This window comes from Papio anubis, chromosome 20, assembly GCF_008728515.1.
Source record: "Papio anubis isolate 15944 chromosome 20, Panubis1.0, whole genome shotgun sequence".
Lineage (NCBI taxonomy): Eukaryota > Metazoa > Chordata > Mammalia > Primates > Cercopithecidae > Papio > Papio anubis.
In genome coordinates, this window is record NC_044995.1 from 41,393,576 (window position 1) to 41,409,119 (window position 15,544).

A 15,544-nucleotide genomic window follows, 5' to 3' on the forward strand; every position below is an offset into this window, starting at 1 on the left:
AAGAATTAGGGGAAATGGGAGGAAATGGTGGGAGAGACGGGAAGGAGAGATGGGATTGGAAAGTGAAGATGGAGAAGGGAACAGACAGAAAAAGAAAGAGGTCAGGTGTGGTGGCTCACGCCAGCTATCCCAGCACTTTGGCAGGCCAAGACAGAAGGATGACTTCAGTTCAGGAGTTTGAGACCAGCCTGGTGACATAGTGAGATCCTAGCTCTCCTTTAAACACACAAAGTAGGCCGGGCGCGGTGGCTCAAGCCTGTAATCCCAGCACTTTGGGAGGCCGAGACGGGTGGATCACAAGGTCAGGAGATCGAGACCATCCTGGCTAATCTGGTGAAACCCCGTCTCTACTAAAAATACAAAAAAAAAACTAGCCGGGCGAGGTGGCGGGCGCCTGTAGTCCCAGCTACTCGGGAGGCTGAGGCAGGAGAATGGCGTGAACCCGGGAGGCGGAGCTTGCAGTGAGCTGAGATCCGGCCACTGCACTCCAGCCTGGGCGACAGAGTGAGACTCCGTCTCAAAAAAAAAAAAATAAATAAATAAATAAACACACAAAGTAAATAAAAATAAATTTTAAAAAAGAGGGTGGGGTGCAGTGGCTCACGCTCACGCCTGTAAACCCAACACTTTGGGAGGCTGAGGCGGGGTGTGGGGGGGTGGGGAATCACCTGAGGTGGGGAGTTGAAGACCAGCCTGACCAACATGGAGAAACCCTTTCTCTACTAAAAGTACAAAATTAGCTGGGCATGGTGGCAAATGCCTGTGATCCCAGCTACTCCAGAGGCTGAGGCAGGAGAATCACTTGAACCTGGGAGGCAGAGGTTGCAGTGAGCCAAGATCGCGCCATGGCACTCCAGCCTGGGCAACAAAACCAAGACTCCGACTCAAAAGAAAAAAAAGAAGAAGAAAAACGAAAAAGACAGGAAGATGGGCCAAATGGGAGAAAGAAGCTGAGGAAGGGGCAGCTAGCTACCCAGACCTTAAGGTGGGGCTGGGGGAGTGTCCCGCCTCCTTAGATGATGGGGCGTGGGCGCACCTGGATGCGGTCGGAGTAGTTATCCAGCAGCAGGACCCCCGAGCTGGTCACTTTCTTGGTCTCCACCATGGTCTTCAGGTCAGCCAGGAGGGTCATGTGCTTGGACATGTCCGTGGCCAGCACCTGCGGGCAAGGGGGAGTCACTGGGGCTGCTGACCAGACTGATCAGCCCACCAGACTGATCCAGGCATCCGAAGTTTTCACCAGGTAGAAGCCGCCCGCTCTGTCCAGGTTGAGGGTTCCTCTGGGACTCAGACCCACTCCTCCCCAAAGCCCTCGATTCCAAGGCTTCCTTTCCCGCTCTGTCCCACCCCAGCCCCGCCCACCATGTCGATGACCATCTTGCGTAGGCTCTGCCGCTGGCGCTTGCTGAGGTTCTGGAAGATGTCGCAGTTGTCCTCCTGCAGCAGCTTGAAGCCCACGGCCAGGTGGTGATTCTCGAGCACCGACTCATCGTTGTACATGAGCGCCAGCTCCGAATCTGCAGCCCAGCCCGGAGGTCAAGGGGAGGGCCCACGTGTGCAGCCCCAACCGCAGAAGGGCCAACTCCGCCCCCAACTAGCTAACCCCTTCTCAGTCTGGACTCGCCTCCAGCCCAGTCAACTACCCCAGCCCGGCCATCACCTTTCCAGTCCAGCAAGCCCCACCCCCAGCCCCGCCAGCCCCGCCCCGAGCCCCGCCAGCCCCGCCTCCAGCCTAGTCAGTTCCGCCCCAAGCCTGGCCAGCCCCGCCTCCAACTCAGCAAACCCCGTCCCGGGCGAGGGCCACTCACTGGTGTTGATGAGGAACTGGTTGGAGACCCCAGGGTGATCTACATCGTGTATGGCAGCCGCGAAGAGGGCGGCGAGAATCTCCAGGTCCGTGAACACTGCCTGTGAGAGAGAGACGGACGTTAGAATAACAGAGTTGAAGCCATGCATGGTGGTGAGTGCCTGTACTCTCAGCTACTTAGGAGGCTGAGATGGGAGGATCACTTGAGCCTAGGATTTCAAGGCCAGAAGTTCAAGGCCATCCTGGGCAACTTAGCGAGACCCTGTCTCAAATTTAATTTTTTTTTTTTTTTTGAGACGGAGTCTTCGGCTTCTGTCGCCTATGCTGGAGTGCAGTGGCTGGATCTCAGCTCACTGTAAGCTCAAGGCCTCCGGTTTACGCCATTCTCCCTGCCTCAGCTCTCCAGTAGCTGGGACTACAAGCGCCCGCCACCGCGCCCGGCTAGTTTTTTGTATTTTTTTTTAGTAGAGACGGGGTTTCACCGTGTTCGCCAGGATGGTCTCGATCTCCTGACCTCGTGATCCGCCCGTCTCGGCCTCCCAAAGTGCTGGGATTACAGGCTTGAGCCACTGCGCCCGGCCTTAATTTTTTTTTTTTTTTTTTGAGACAGAGTTCTGCTCTTGTCGCCCAGGTTGGAATGCAGTGGCACGATCTTGGCTCACTGCAATTTCCCCATCCTGGGTTCAAGCGACTCTCCTGTTTCAGCCTCCCAAGTAGCTGGGATTACAGGCGCCCACCACCACGCCCGGCTAATTTTTAAAATATTTCTTGTAGAGACAGGGTTTCACCACGTTGTCCATTTCTGACCTCAGGTGATTCACCTGCATTGGCCTCCCAAAGTGCAGGGATTACAGGTGTGAATCACCTTGCCTGACCCCCCCAATTTATTTATTTATTTTTTTTGAGAAGGAGTCTCGCTTTGTTGCCCAGGCTGGAGTGCAGTGGCGCGATCTTGGCTCACTGCAACCTGCACCTACTGGGTTCCAGCGATTTCCTGCCTCAGCCTCTGGAGTAGCTGGGATTACAGGCGTGCCCTACCGTGCCCGGCTAATTTTTGTATTTTTAGTAGAGACGGGGTTTCACCATGTTGGTCAGGCGGGTCTCGAACTCCTGACCTCAGGTGATCCACCCATCTTGGCCTCCCAAAGTGCTGGGATTGCAGGTGTGAGCCACCGCACCTGGCCTAAAACTTTTTTTTTTTTTTTTTTAAATAAATAAGATTTTTGGCCAGGCACAGTGGCTCACGCCTGTACTCCCAGCACTTTGGGAGGCCAAGGCAGGTCAGGAGTTTGAGACCAGTCTGTCCAACTTGGCGAAACCCTGTCTCCACTAAAAATATTTTTAAAAACTTAGCCAGGCATGGTGGTGGGTGCCTGTAATCCCAGCTACACAGGAGGCTGAGGGAGGAGAATCGCTTGAACCCGGGAGACAGAGGTTGCAGTGAGCTGGGATCGTGCCACTGCACTCTAGCCTGGGCGGCAGAGCGAGACTCTGTCTCAACAAAAAAAAAAAAAAAAAAAAAGGAGAGAAACAGGGTCAAAAAGAGATGGAGGTCAGAGTACCAGGGTCAGAGAGACACACAGGAGCCTGAAGAGGCAGTCACAAAGACAGACGGGGACGGGGAGACAGGGCAGTCACTCACATCTAGCGCAGGCGTGGCCAGCAGTACGTGGGTGGACTGCAGTACGTCGGCAGCGTGTAGGCTGTTATGGTAGGCTACGTCAGCGTGGTAGTGATCCTCCAGCGTCAGCATGTATGTCACCATCGTGTCCACAGGGATGCGGAATTTCTTCAGCAGGTCCCGCTCCTGAGAGCAGGCAGGGGCAGGGTGGTGACCTCTGCTGGCCCCCAGCGTGCCACTCTGAGCCCCTCACCCGGGCCCACTCCCAGCTGTCCCCATCACCTGGAATATCATGTACATGATGCAGGTGAGTGAGCGGCCTCCGGCGTAATCTGACACGCAAAAGATGTTCAGGCCCCACTTGTTCAGGTTCTCCAGTTCCTGGTGGAGATGGAGGCCAGAGGTCAGTAGCCTGTAAGACTCAGGGCCCTGGAGAATATTTCCTAGGAGTTTGAAGCCTTGGTCTGAAGGAAGCACCATTATTGCTCACCCAGTGGGTGACAGGTTCAACAGCACAGAATGTACTGCCCTCGTCCTACTGGGCTGCAAAATAACGAAAGCAATCACAGCCACTGTCTTTTGAGCACTTATGATCTGCCAAGTATTGCTCTAAGTACTTGATCTCATTTGGCAGGTGAAGGCACCAAGACTCAGAGAAGCAATGTGACTTTTCCAAGATCATGCAGCTCGTAAGTGGCAAAGCTAGGATGGGAACCCAGCACGACAGGCCCCCAGCACAGCTCAGCCTCTTAGCTAAGCTGTTCACGAGCCGCAGAGGAGAAAGGAAAAAGGGCTTATTTTCTATGCCTCTCCAGAATCCAGAAAACAGCCAGCACATAGTAGCTGCTTAATAAACACCAGTTGGCCGGGTGCAGTGGCTCAAGCTTGTAATCCCAGCGCTTTGTGAGGCTAAGGCAGGTGGATCACTTGAGGCCAGGAGTTTGAGACCAGCCTGGTCAACATGGTGAAACCCCATTTCTACTAAAAATACAAAAATTAGCCAGGTGTGGTGGCACATGCCTTTAGTCCCAGCTACTCAGGAGGGTGAGGCAGGAGAATCGCTTGAACCCAGGGAGGTGGAGGTTGCTGTGAGCCGAGATCATGCTACTGTACTCCAGCCTGGGCGACACAGCAAGCCTCCATCTCAAAATAAATAAATAAATATAAATAAATAACAAAACGCCAGGTGACTGAACGGAAGATTCACTGGAGGAGGTGGCTCAAAGAGGGTTACAATGAGCCTCGGCTGAGTGAGCCACCAAAGATGGATCACTTCCACTGCCACTGTCTCCTGGAAGAGCTAGGAGTGAAATCCGGGTCCGGACCGTTGGGGACACTATGGGGGTGCAGTCTGGATCAGTGTTACTGGTCTGTACGCCAATCCCCCTGCAGCTGGGAGTGTTGCCTGCTAAAACTCACAGCTGCCCACTTTGACTAGTCCCAACAGGAGCTACGTGGAAGACGTGATACGTCCACCCCTGGGGACGGCCCCCAGGCAATGAATGATACAGAGGTACAAAGCGCCAGCATGCTTGCCTCAAGATGGTCTCAAACCCTCACCTTAGGCTCTGCTTCTAGGAAACCTGGCCTAAGACATAACCCAATGCCCAGTCTTTCTCGGGGTCCCAGGAGACCACCCCCTCCAGCCCTGCCCCTACTGAGCCCCCACCCACTTGGGCCAGGAGCTCTTCTTGATCGGTCTTCACCCCAAATCGGGGAATGTTAGAGTTGTTCAGGCTGTTACTATGCATCAACTTTTTCACCCCTGTGATTTGGGACATGGGCTGTAAGTGTGGTACAGGGGGCGGGGGCGGCTGGGACGGTCTTGGTCGCGGCGCTTGCTGTTTTTCTCGTTCCTTCATCGTGGGTGACGGGATCTCCACTTCATTCTGTTTGTCTGCAGAAGATGGGAAGCGGGAACAAGTGTGAACACCCCCTCCACCCCTGGAGGCTCCCTTATCCTTCAGCCCTCTACCACGTACGGGGAAGGCTCACCCGAAAGGGCAGAACCCTTCCAGTTGTGATGCCGTTGGCTACTCAGAGTCAGGAAACCAGACGGGATGTGGGAAATCTTCTGGGAGGTGGTGGGCTGGAGTAGGGGCCCAGGGCTCTGGGATGGCCCCAGTCTGATCATCAGATTTGGATGGAGAGTGGCATGGGAAGTCAGGAAGTGAGGTGGGGACGCCAGGGAGAGCCGCTGCCTACCCCGAAAACCCAGGGAACCTTTTTGGGTGGGGAAGACCCTAGCATGGGGGCCAAGAGTCCTGGTGCAGGGGGTGGCATCGCTGGGAAGAGAGAGGGAAGGGTGGTCTCTGGCTCCATGTCCCTGCCTCCCCCCACCCACCTTGGCACCAGCCTGCCTAGGGGACAGCCCCAGGAGCCCTTTTCCTGAGCTTTCAGGGGCTCCCAGAGCTTCCCCAAGGTCACCCATTGTGACCTGGAGCTAGCTAGTCAATGACAGGGCCTAATACGGGTCATTTGCATGCTATGCTCCCATTGGGTGGATCCTCAGAACTCAGAGACACACCCCACCATCACTGATGGGAGCACTGGAAACTCTGAACACTTTTTTTCTTGAGACAGAGTCTACCTCTGTTGCCCAGGCTGGAGTGCAGTGGCACAATCTCTGGCTCACTGCAGCCTCCACCTCCCAGGTTCAAGCAATTCTCCTGTCTCAGCCTCCCGAGTAGCTGGGATGACAGGCGCCCGCTACCACGCCTGGCTAATTTTTATATTTTTAGTAGAGATGCGGTTTCATCATTGTGGCCAGGCTGGTCTTGAACTCCTGACCTCAAGTGATCCGCCTGCCTTGGCCTCCCAACATGTTGGGATTATAGGCATAAGCCACCGCACCCAGCCCCAACACTTTTCTTGAGCTTGTCTGGGCGGTTCCTGAATTTGGGGGCCTTTGGGGTGTGGTGATAAACTGCGAGGATTAAATTATCTTGAGTTTGGGGGGGACATCTTTAGCTTGAGCATTTTGAGGAACCCATGAACTTAAGGGTTCCAGTGAATCTGGGGTATTCTGGTGCATTTGGGGTTCCACTGAATTGGGAATCCTACAGGTGTTTGTTTTTTTGAGACAGAATCTCAGCTCTGTCACTCAGGCTGGAGTGCAGTGGCACAATCATGTCTCACTGCAGCCTCGAACTCCTGGGCTCAAGTGATCCTCCTGCCTCAGCCTCCCAAGTAGCTGGGACCACAGGCACACACCACTATGTCTAATTTTTATTTTATTATTATTATTATTATTTTAGATGTAGTCTCACTCTGTCACCCAGGCTGGAGTGCAGTGACACAATCTCAGCTCACTGCAGCCTCCACCTCCTAGGTTCAAGCAATTCTCCTGCCTCGGCCTCCTGAGTAGCTGAGATTACAGGCATGCGCCAACACGCCCAGCTAATTTTTGTATTTTTAGTAGAGACAGTGTTTTACCATGTTGGTCAGGCTGTTCTTGAACTCCTGACCTCGTGATCTGCCCACCTTGGCCTTCCAAAGTGCTGGGATTACAGGTGTGAGCCACTGTGCCCGGCCTAGTTTTTAATTTTTTTGCAGAGACAGGTTCTCACTATGTTGCCCAGGCTGGTCTTGAACTCCTGGGCTCACGCGATCCTCTTGCCTCAGCCCCCCAAAGTCCTGGGATTACAGGCATGAGCTGCCTCTTCCTGCCTCTTACAGGTTCTTAAGCTTGATAATCTTCTAGAGATTAGGGTTCTAAAATTTTGGGAGTCTACTGAATTGGGGGGGGGTCATGCCAAGTTTGGAGATCTTATTGAATTTGGGGGGTTTTTCAGTTTGGAGGTTTGCTAAAGTTTGGAGGCCTTTTGTGGACTCGGAAGCACAGAACTTCCCTTAAGTTTGAGAACTCTACTGAGTTTGGGCATCTCTCTTGAGTTTGGAAGGGAGTCAATCCAAGTTTGGAAATTCTACTGAATTTGGGGTTCTACTCAGTTTGGGAGGCTTTCCAGCTAGGAGGCTTTTTTTGGTTTATTTTTTGAGACAGAGTCTCACTCTGTCGCCCAGGCTGGAGTGCAGCAGCGGCGTGAACTCGGCTCACTGCAACCTCTGCCTCCTGGGTTCAAGCGAGTGTCTAAAACAAAGACGTTTTTGTTTGTTTGTTTTAAGATGGAGTCTCAACCCTACTGCCCAGGCTGGAATGCAGTGGCATGATCTTGGCTCACTGCAACCTCTGCCTCCTGGGTTCAAGTGATTCTCTTGCCTCAGCCTCCCAAGTAGCTGAGATTAGAGGCACACACCACCATGCCCAGCTAATGTTTTTTTGTTTTGTTTTGTTTTTGGTTTTTGGTTTTTTTTGAGGCAGAATTTCACTCTTGTTGCCTAGGCTGGAGTGCAATGGAGTGATCTCGGCTCACTGCAACCTCCACCCGCTGGGTTCAAGTGATTCTCCTGCCTGAGCCTCCTGAGTTGCTGGGATTACAGGCACCCGCCACCATGCCTGGCTAATTTTTTGTATTTTAGTAGAGATGGGGTTTCACCATGTTGGCCAGGTGGGTCTCAAACTGCTGATGTAAAGTGATCCGCCCGCCTCAGCCTCCCAAAGTGTTAGGATAACAGGCTTGAGCCACCGTGCCCGGCGCTTGGAGGCTTTTTAAAGTTTAGAAGGGTTTTCAGCTCACGGATGATTTCAAATATTGGGTTCTATAGAAGTTGGGGGTCTCACAGAGTTTGAAGGCATCAGGAATGTGAGGGCTGTTGGATAGGGTGACTTTGACCTTTGGGGAGTTGAGAGTCCGAGTCCCTAGGAAAATGTGACCAACAGGACCCAGGGTCAGAGGCAGACCCCTCTCTACCCCAAGTGTCCCCCCTCCAATCCCATGTACTTCCCCTCACTCACCCAGGAATGTTGTGGAAATGTACTCTGAGACCTGGTTTCCCGACCTGCTCATTTCTGACAGGTGTGTGAGTTCACGGTTCAACATCCTCTTGAACTAAGGTAAAGAAGTCAACAAGGAAGAAATGATGGGGGAAGCACAGTGGTGGGGAGGGTGTCAGTCCTTCCCAAGAACGCCTAAAGACCCCATGAGTCCCTCCTATTTTTCTGCTCAGCCAACAGAGGCCCTATAAGACTGCTGGGGGGTGGGGTCAGCCCTTCCTCTTCTCCCAGCTCTGGATGGAGGTCCCCAGGTTTGGGGAATCATGATCAGCATAACTCTCCCTGCCTGAGGAAAGAGGGGCTCCCCTCCCCATTTCCCCCAAGGAGGAGCCACAGGGGCACCTGTGGAAGGGAGGGGCTCCTGCCTAACAGGGAACCAATGGGGAAGCAGGAGAATCCCGTCGCCATGGCGATGGGAGTCTCCTTAGCAACTCCCCCTCCAACCAGCTGCTGAGCTGGGGAAAAGGGGGGCAAGCCGGAGGCCCCTTAACCCTTGCCTTCCCAGAGCTGCCCCCGACCCAAGTCTTCCCAGACATGGACCCCAATCCTGGGGGTCCTGGCTCCTGGCCCCCAGAACAGTTTGGAAAAAGGGAACGTGGTAACCAAGGTCTGGGGGACAAAAAGGTTTGGCCGGGGCTAGGGAGAATGGTGAGCTGAGGAAATCCCAGTTTGATCACCCAGGGGAGGGGGAGGGGGGTTCCCATCCTAGCCCCCTCTCCCCCAACCCCAGAGAGGTGGATAGATGCACGGATGAACAGAGTATACCCAAAATCGGGCTTGGAGGCCCCTCCTGGTCCCCCCATGCCACTCTGCACAGGCCTCTGCTGTGACATTGTACACAGAGGAGAAAGGGCATTGGCTCCCCACCCCCAAGCTCTGCCACAGCACCCCAAAAACAGGAGCAGACTCTGTCCAGGGAAGCAGGAGGGACACTTGGCAGGAGGGGTGAGCCTGCATGGCCCATGCTGGGACAGGGAGCTCCCTCTTCCCAGTGCCACCCAGAGACCCTGGGTACAGAGACACACACATCCACACAAGATGGACCCACAAAATATCACACAACCACACACACAATCACAGGCTCTCAGTCCTACACAGCGTCACACAACCCAGACACACAGATCAAAGGGCATGCAAAATAAGACAGTCGCTGACACTTGGGGTCACATGTCCCCAAAATATCAGGCAGCTCTGGGCTCAGACACACAGCCCTACACACAACACCACAGTCAGAGCTAGATGATCTTAGACAGGGCCACACTGTAACCCAGGCAAACAAGCCTACACTCAGGCAGACACACACCATCGCAGACACACACACACATCCAGGCACTGACACAGTCACACCCAGTGAGGGACCTGCAGTCCACCCCCAGGGAGAGTCACACACCCCCAGCTGCCCGCCATCCACGCCCAGCCCTGGGCCACACACAGAGACAGTCACAAGGCTTCATCTCCAGGCCACACACGTGCACAGCTTCACACACAAGCCCACACCAGGGGCCCAGCTCGCCGGGATGCCTACCCACCCACTACCCTGCACCCTCCTACCTGGTCCCACCAGCCCACCAGCCACGGCTTGGAGCAGGTCTCGCAGAAGAAATCCACCAAGGGCATCTTGGAGACTTAGCCCGCCTGGGGCTGCTGCACACAGAGGCTGGGCTTGGGGAGTCCCGGGGTTAATAACCACCGGGGAGGGGGTGCCGGGCAGGTGGGTAGTGGAAGGGGGAGCCGCGGAGGGGCCTGGGCCGGCCCAGCAGGGCTGGGGGCTCCCTTCCCCTCCGCGCTCCCGGCGGCAGCACTGGTTACATGGTCTGCTAGCCCTGGGCCCCAATGGGCCCCCCCGTGGCGGTGGGTGGAGGCGGTGGGGGGTCCGTGCCCATGGGAGGGGGGCAGGGCAAGGGTCCCAGGAGGAGGCTGCGGAGCTCTGTGTGTGCACCCGTGTGTGTGCGTGTGTGCTCACTGCAGCACTGGCAGGCTGCATGGGATGTCAGGTGGTGCTGGGGGTGGGGGGGCGTTAAAGGGGCATCAGAGACCATGGGCCTCAGCCAGAACTTAGGTGGGCTGTCCACATCAGGACCCATCCCCTCCATGGACACACCCAGAGATAGAAACACACACCCACTTTACACTCACAAACGTACAAACACCCTGAGACACACCTTCCAGGGACACCCACACACATCCAGGCACTTGACACTTGAATACACACAGATACCCAAATGCTTTCTGTTGTACACTTATAGCACAACACACACACACACACACATATACACACAAACCCGGAGACAGTCACAACTCTGATATCCAACACATATACAGGTGCACAGCTAAGCATATAGCAAATGCCTTCAGACACACCCCATCCAAGGGCACAGACCCACATCCAGACCTACATCCAGACCCACACCTAGGGACAGACACCGAGATGCCAGCCACAATTTTTTTTTTTTTTTTTTTTTTGAGATGGAGTTTCACTCTTGTTGCCCAGGCTGGAGTGCAATGGCACGATCTTGGCTCACTGCAACCTCCGCCTTCTGGGTTCAAGCGATTCTCCTGTCTCAGCCTCCCCAGTAGCTGGGATTACAGGCACCATCCACCACACCCAGCTAATTCTGTATTTTTAGAAGAGATGGGGTTTCTCCATGTCTCTAACTCCCAACCTCAGGTGATCCGCCTGCCTTGGCCTCCCCAGCCAGCCACACTTACAGACATACACTAAACACACCCACAGACACACTTTCCAACCATTGCAAATATCCACCGTCCTTGGACACAAACATACCCCAACAAATCCATAAGGAAATACACTCACAGATGCAGAAATACACACACACACACACACACGCACACCATTGCAGAAACACCCTCAGACCCATATCCAGAGACACAGCTACATTTCAGATGCTTGATCCACCCTCAGGGACACAATCGCCCTCGGACTGGTATGTTCCCATACAAGCCTCCACCCACTGCTGTAAGCACCCCCCAACAAAGACACTCACACCTACAGATCATTTCTTGATAGACACCCGCCCACAAGGGCTGCTACCACTCTCTCCAACTCCAGGAAGCATCATTCACACATACTGCCCGCTTCCTGAATGGTGTCCGTTGGAGTTGTGCAGTGCACGGTCTGCACAACTGTACATGGGAGCCTTGCAGTCACCCCTGCAGCCCTGCAAACACACACACATTCACAAACACATAGAGCCACACATTCAGTTTCCCATCTGGTCCAACTGTCTGCTGCAGACATGCGCACCCCTCTGGCAGAGCCCCACACACCTATAGCTCTGCATAATCACCCGTGCACACCTATACACCCTCCACAGGTACACACTGGCGTGCCACTCTTCAGAATCTATTGCCAACACACGAGCACTGCAAATGCGTAGCCAATAGACCAGCAGCTACACAGACCTACAGCCACAGATACACCTCTGCAGACCATAAAAGCATAAACCCCCCCAACGGAAACGGTCACCTATTGATATATGCACAACCAGACGGACACACCCCACCCCACAACACACACCAGGCTCTTCCAGCCCTGGGGAAAGTCAGAATCGACAGGAGCTTCAAGCCTTGAAGCTGCCGTCCAGGGATTGGCCCCACCCAGGGACTGACCCCATACCATAGGCCCTACCCAGAGATTGGCCCCACTCTCATGAGCCACGCCCAATAGTAGGCCTCGCCTATAGGCCCAACCTAGTGGTTGGCTCCACCCATAGGGCCCATTCCACCAGACCCCGCCCAGGGATTGGCTCTGCCCTAATCAGCCACACCCAGTAGCTATCTCCTCCCACAGGCACAACCTAGTGGCTGGCTCCATCCGCAGGCCACGCCCACTGCTCGCATCCAGTGGTTGGCTCTACCCACTGGCCCCGCCCCCACCAGCCCCGCCCAGGGGTTCTGCCCACCACCTGCACACCTTGTGCGAGGCCATCTCGCTGACAGAGCGGTAAGTTTGCATGGTCTCCAGCTGCTCCAGACACCAGTCCAGCTCTTCCAGCGTCTCCCGGGCCAACTGCTGACACGTTTCTTCTAAGGAAGGGGCAGCCAGGGTAGTGACTGAGAAGGTCTGTAGGCAGAAGCCCAGAGGCCCCAGCCCGCGGTGAAGGGGTTCACCAGGTGAGTGGACTGCTGGATGGGGAAGGGGCTGAGGGACCCCCACTGGGGCAGCAAGAGGGGCCCCTTCCCACCCCTCTGGGCTTAGCTACCTGACAGCGTGGCCTTGCAGACAGGGGTGGGGCCGCCCAGCGGGGACCGCCTGCAAAAAAAAATGGGGCTCCAACGTCAGCCTGGGTCCCCCCACCAGGTCCCTGCCTCCCGCTTTCCATGAACAGTGCCAATTTTCATTTGTCTGAATGCTCGCCGTGTCCTAGGGACGCTGCCATGTACTCTGCCTGCAGCCTCAATGAGCCCCAGAAAAATCCATTGTATAGATGTGGAAACTGAGGCTCAAGGAGGTGAAACAGCTTCTTCAAGACCACGTGGCTGATCTGCTTTAAGATCAGGTCTTGGGTTTCCAAGATCTCTGCTCTCTTGACTAACTCCCTACAGATCCTCCAAGCCCCTAAGGATGTCTCTATCTCCCACCCCTAGAAGGACTGGCAGCTCTCAGCCACATCTCTTGCCCTAAAACAATGAAGATCCACTCCTATGTATTCTGCCCTTACTACGTGCAGAGTAATATTCTAGCACTTTCTAGACATCATCTCTCCTCACAGCAGTTATCTAAAGGAGGCATTGCAATCCCCACTCTATCTATTTATTTTTTGAACCAGGGTCTTGTTCGGTCACTGAGGCAGGAGTACAGTAGTGGGAATACGGCTCACTGCAGCCTCAATCTCCTGGGCTCAAAATGATCCTCCTGCCTTAGCCTCCTGTGTAGGTGGGAACCACAGGCACATGCCACCATGCTGGGCTAATTTTTTGTTTGTTTGTTTGTTTGTTGAAACAGGGTCTTATTTTGTTTCCCCCAGGCTGGTCTTGAACTCCTGAATTCAAGTGATCCTCCTGCCTTGACCTCCCAAAGTGCTGGGATTATGGGCATGAGCCAGCACACGCTTGGCTGTGATCATCACTTTACAGAGGGGCAACAGAAGCACCACGGAATGCCATTTGCCCAGCAACTTGGTGTCAAGGCCCAGGGTGGGCCTGGGGACTGTGGCTGTGGCCTCACCACCATGCATCCAGACCCCTAAATCTTTATTTATAAAAACCTCTGGGCTGGGCACGGTGGCTCACACCTGTAATCCTAGCACTTTGGGAGGCTGAGGCAGGTGGATCACCTGAGGCCAGGAGTTTGAGACCAGCCTGGCCAACGTGGTAAAACCCCATGTCTACTAAAAATACAAAAATTAGCCCGGTGTGGTGGCACATGCCTATAATCCCAGCTACCCAGGAGGCTGAGGCAGGAGAATCACTTGAACCCGGGAGGCAGAGGTTGCAGTGAGCCGAGATCACGCCACTGCACTCCAGCCTGGGTGACAGAGTGAGACTTGATCTCAAAACAAACAAACAAAAAACAACAACAACAAAAACACCTTTGTGTCTTAGGTGTCTGAGCTGCAATGGCTCTCTGGCTCTCTGGGAGCTGTTGTCCAAACAGAGGTTCAGAGAGGTCACCTGCCTACCTGAGGTCACACAGCAGCACTGAGAGCAGAACCTGGGTATGCTTCACCTTATGATCACAGCTGTTGCAGCCCAGCCTTCACTTACTTGTTAGTGGGAACGGGCACATTGGTCAGGAGTGAGAAGTTGCTACGGACGCTCCGGAGGCTGGCCAGCACCTGGGATGGGGAGCGACAGTGAGGACTGGGGTCCCCCCAGAGAGGCAGCGGGGCTGGGCCCTGTCCCCAAGTGTGGCAGAGCATTGGAACCCCTTCTCTCCTTAACCATTTGGGAGGGGGTCTCCCCAGAGGGGCGGTGGGGCTGGGCCCTGTCCCCAAGTGTGGCGGAGTGTTGGATCTCCTTCTTTCCTTAACCATTTGGGAAGAGGTCTCACCTGAGCAAACGGTGTTACGATGAGGTCTTCAGCGTGCCTGTGATTGAGGACAGAGGCAGGTCAGGGGTCCGCAGAGTATCAACTCTCTGGGGTAGATGCCCTTTGAGGCTGGACCCAGGGAGGCTGAGCGGGAGGGAGGGGACTCTGTGGGACCTAGGGAAAGAACACTTGTCCTGCATAAGGGTGGACATGTGTCCAGAGCTGATGGTGGAAGAAATGGCAGTCAAGGAGGGTGGCTCAGGTAGGTCGGGGGAGAAGAGACAAAGTGGAAAAGGGAAGAGGGGAGAGGTGAATATGGTTGGGATTTTTTTTTTTTTTTTTTTTCAGACAGAGTCTCACTCTGTCACCCAGGCTGGAGTGTGGTGGCGTGATCTCAGCTCATTGCAACCTCCGCCTCCCAGGTTCAAGCGATTCTCCTGTCTCAGCCTCCCAAGAAGCTGGGATCACAGGCATGTGCCATCTTGCCCCACTAATTTTTGTATTTTTAGTAGAGACGGGGTTTCACCATGCTGGCCAGTATGGTCTCAAACTCCTGGCCTGGAACGATCTGCCCACTTTGGCCTCCCAAAGTGCTGGGATTGCAGGCATGAGCCACCGTGCCTGACCTTTTTATTTATTTTTTATTTTAAAGAGATGACATCTTATCCTGGCCAACATGGTAAAACCCTGTCTCTACTAAAAATACAAAAATTAGCTGGGCATCGTGATGCATGCCTATAGTCTCAGCTACTTGGGAGGCTGAGGCAGGAGAATCGCTTGAACCCGGGAGGCAGAGGTTGCAGTGAGCCAAGATTGTGCCACTGCACTCCAGCCTGGTGATAGAGTGAGATTTCATCTCAAAAACAAAAAAAGAGATGAAATCTTGCTATGTTGGCCAGGCTGGTCTCAGACTCCTGAGCTCAAGCAATCCTTCTGCCTCAGCCTCCAAACGTGCTAGGATTATGAGTGTGAGCTTCCAAGCCTGACCTGAGGTGAATATGTTGCAAGGGCGGGGCTTGATGAGGGAGCAGTGAACAGGAAGGGGGCCAAGGGGGCTGAGGTGTGCACAGCAATGGCTGGGGGCAAGGCCTGGAGGAACCCAGCGAGAGAGGAAGAGGCAGAGCAGGTTCAAGGGGAGCTCACACCTCAACAAGTGTCACGATAAGAGGGGTTAGCTCAGGAAAACCTAGGGGAAGGGCGGGGGGTGGGTCAGGTGAGATGCACACACTG

The 15,544-nt window shown here is 54.4% G+C and overlaps 1 protein-coding gene across 4 annotated transcripts in view; it reads right to left on the reverse strand.

Moving 5' to 3' along the window:
- Positions 1–14,632, reverse strand: part of PDE4A (phosphodiesterase 4A) — a 21,333-nt gene extending 6,701 nt beyond the window's left edge. The window contains exons 1-11 of one of the 4 annotated variants that reach the window (XM_031659922.1): positions 14,336–14,632; positions 14,050–14,120; positions 12,546–12,595; positions 12,257–12,369; positions 8,284–8,377; positions 5,102–5,325; positions 3,711–3,809; positions 3,450–3,614; positions 1,809–1,908; positions 1,363–1,517; positions 1,037–1,159 (exon numbers count right to left, since the gene is read on the reverse strand). In XM_031659922.1, the coding sequence (XP_031515782.1) occupies positions 1,037–1,159; positions 1,363–1,517; positions 1,809–1,908; positions 3,450–3,614; positions 3,711–3,809; positions 5,102–5,325; positions 8,284–8,377; positions 12,257–12,298 (1,002 nt within the window). In that variant the 5' untranslated portion in view covers positions 12,299–12,369; positions 12,546–12,595; positions 14,050–14,120; positions 14,336–14,632. The other 3 variants (XM_009193473.4, XM_031659923.1, XM_031659921.1) reach the window with 3 other exon arrangements.
- Between the last annotated feature and the right edge of the window lie 912 nt (positions 14,633–15,544).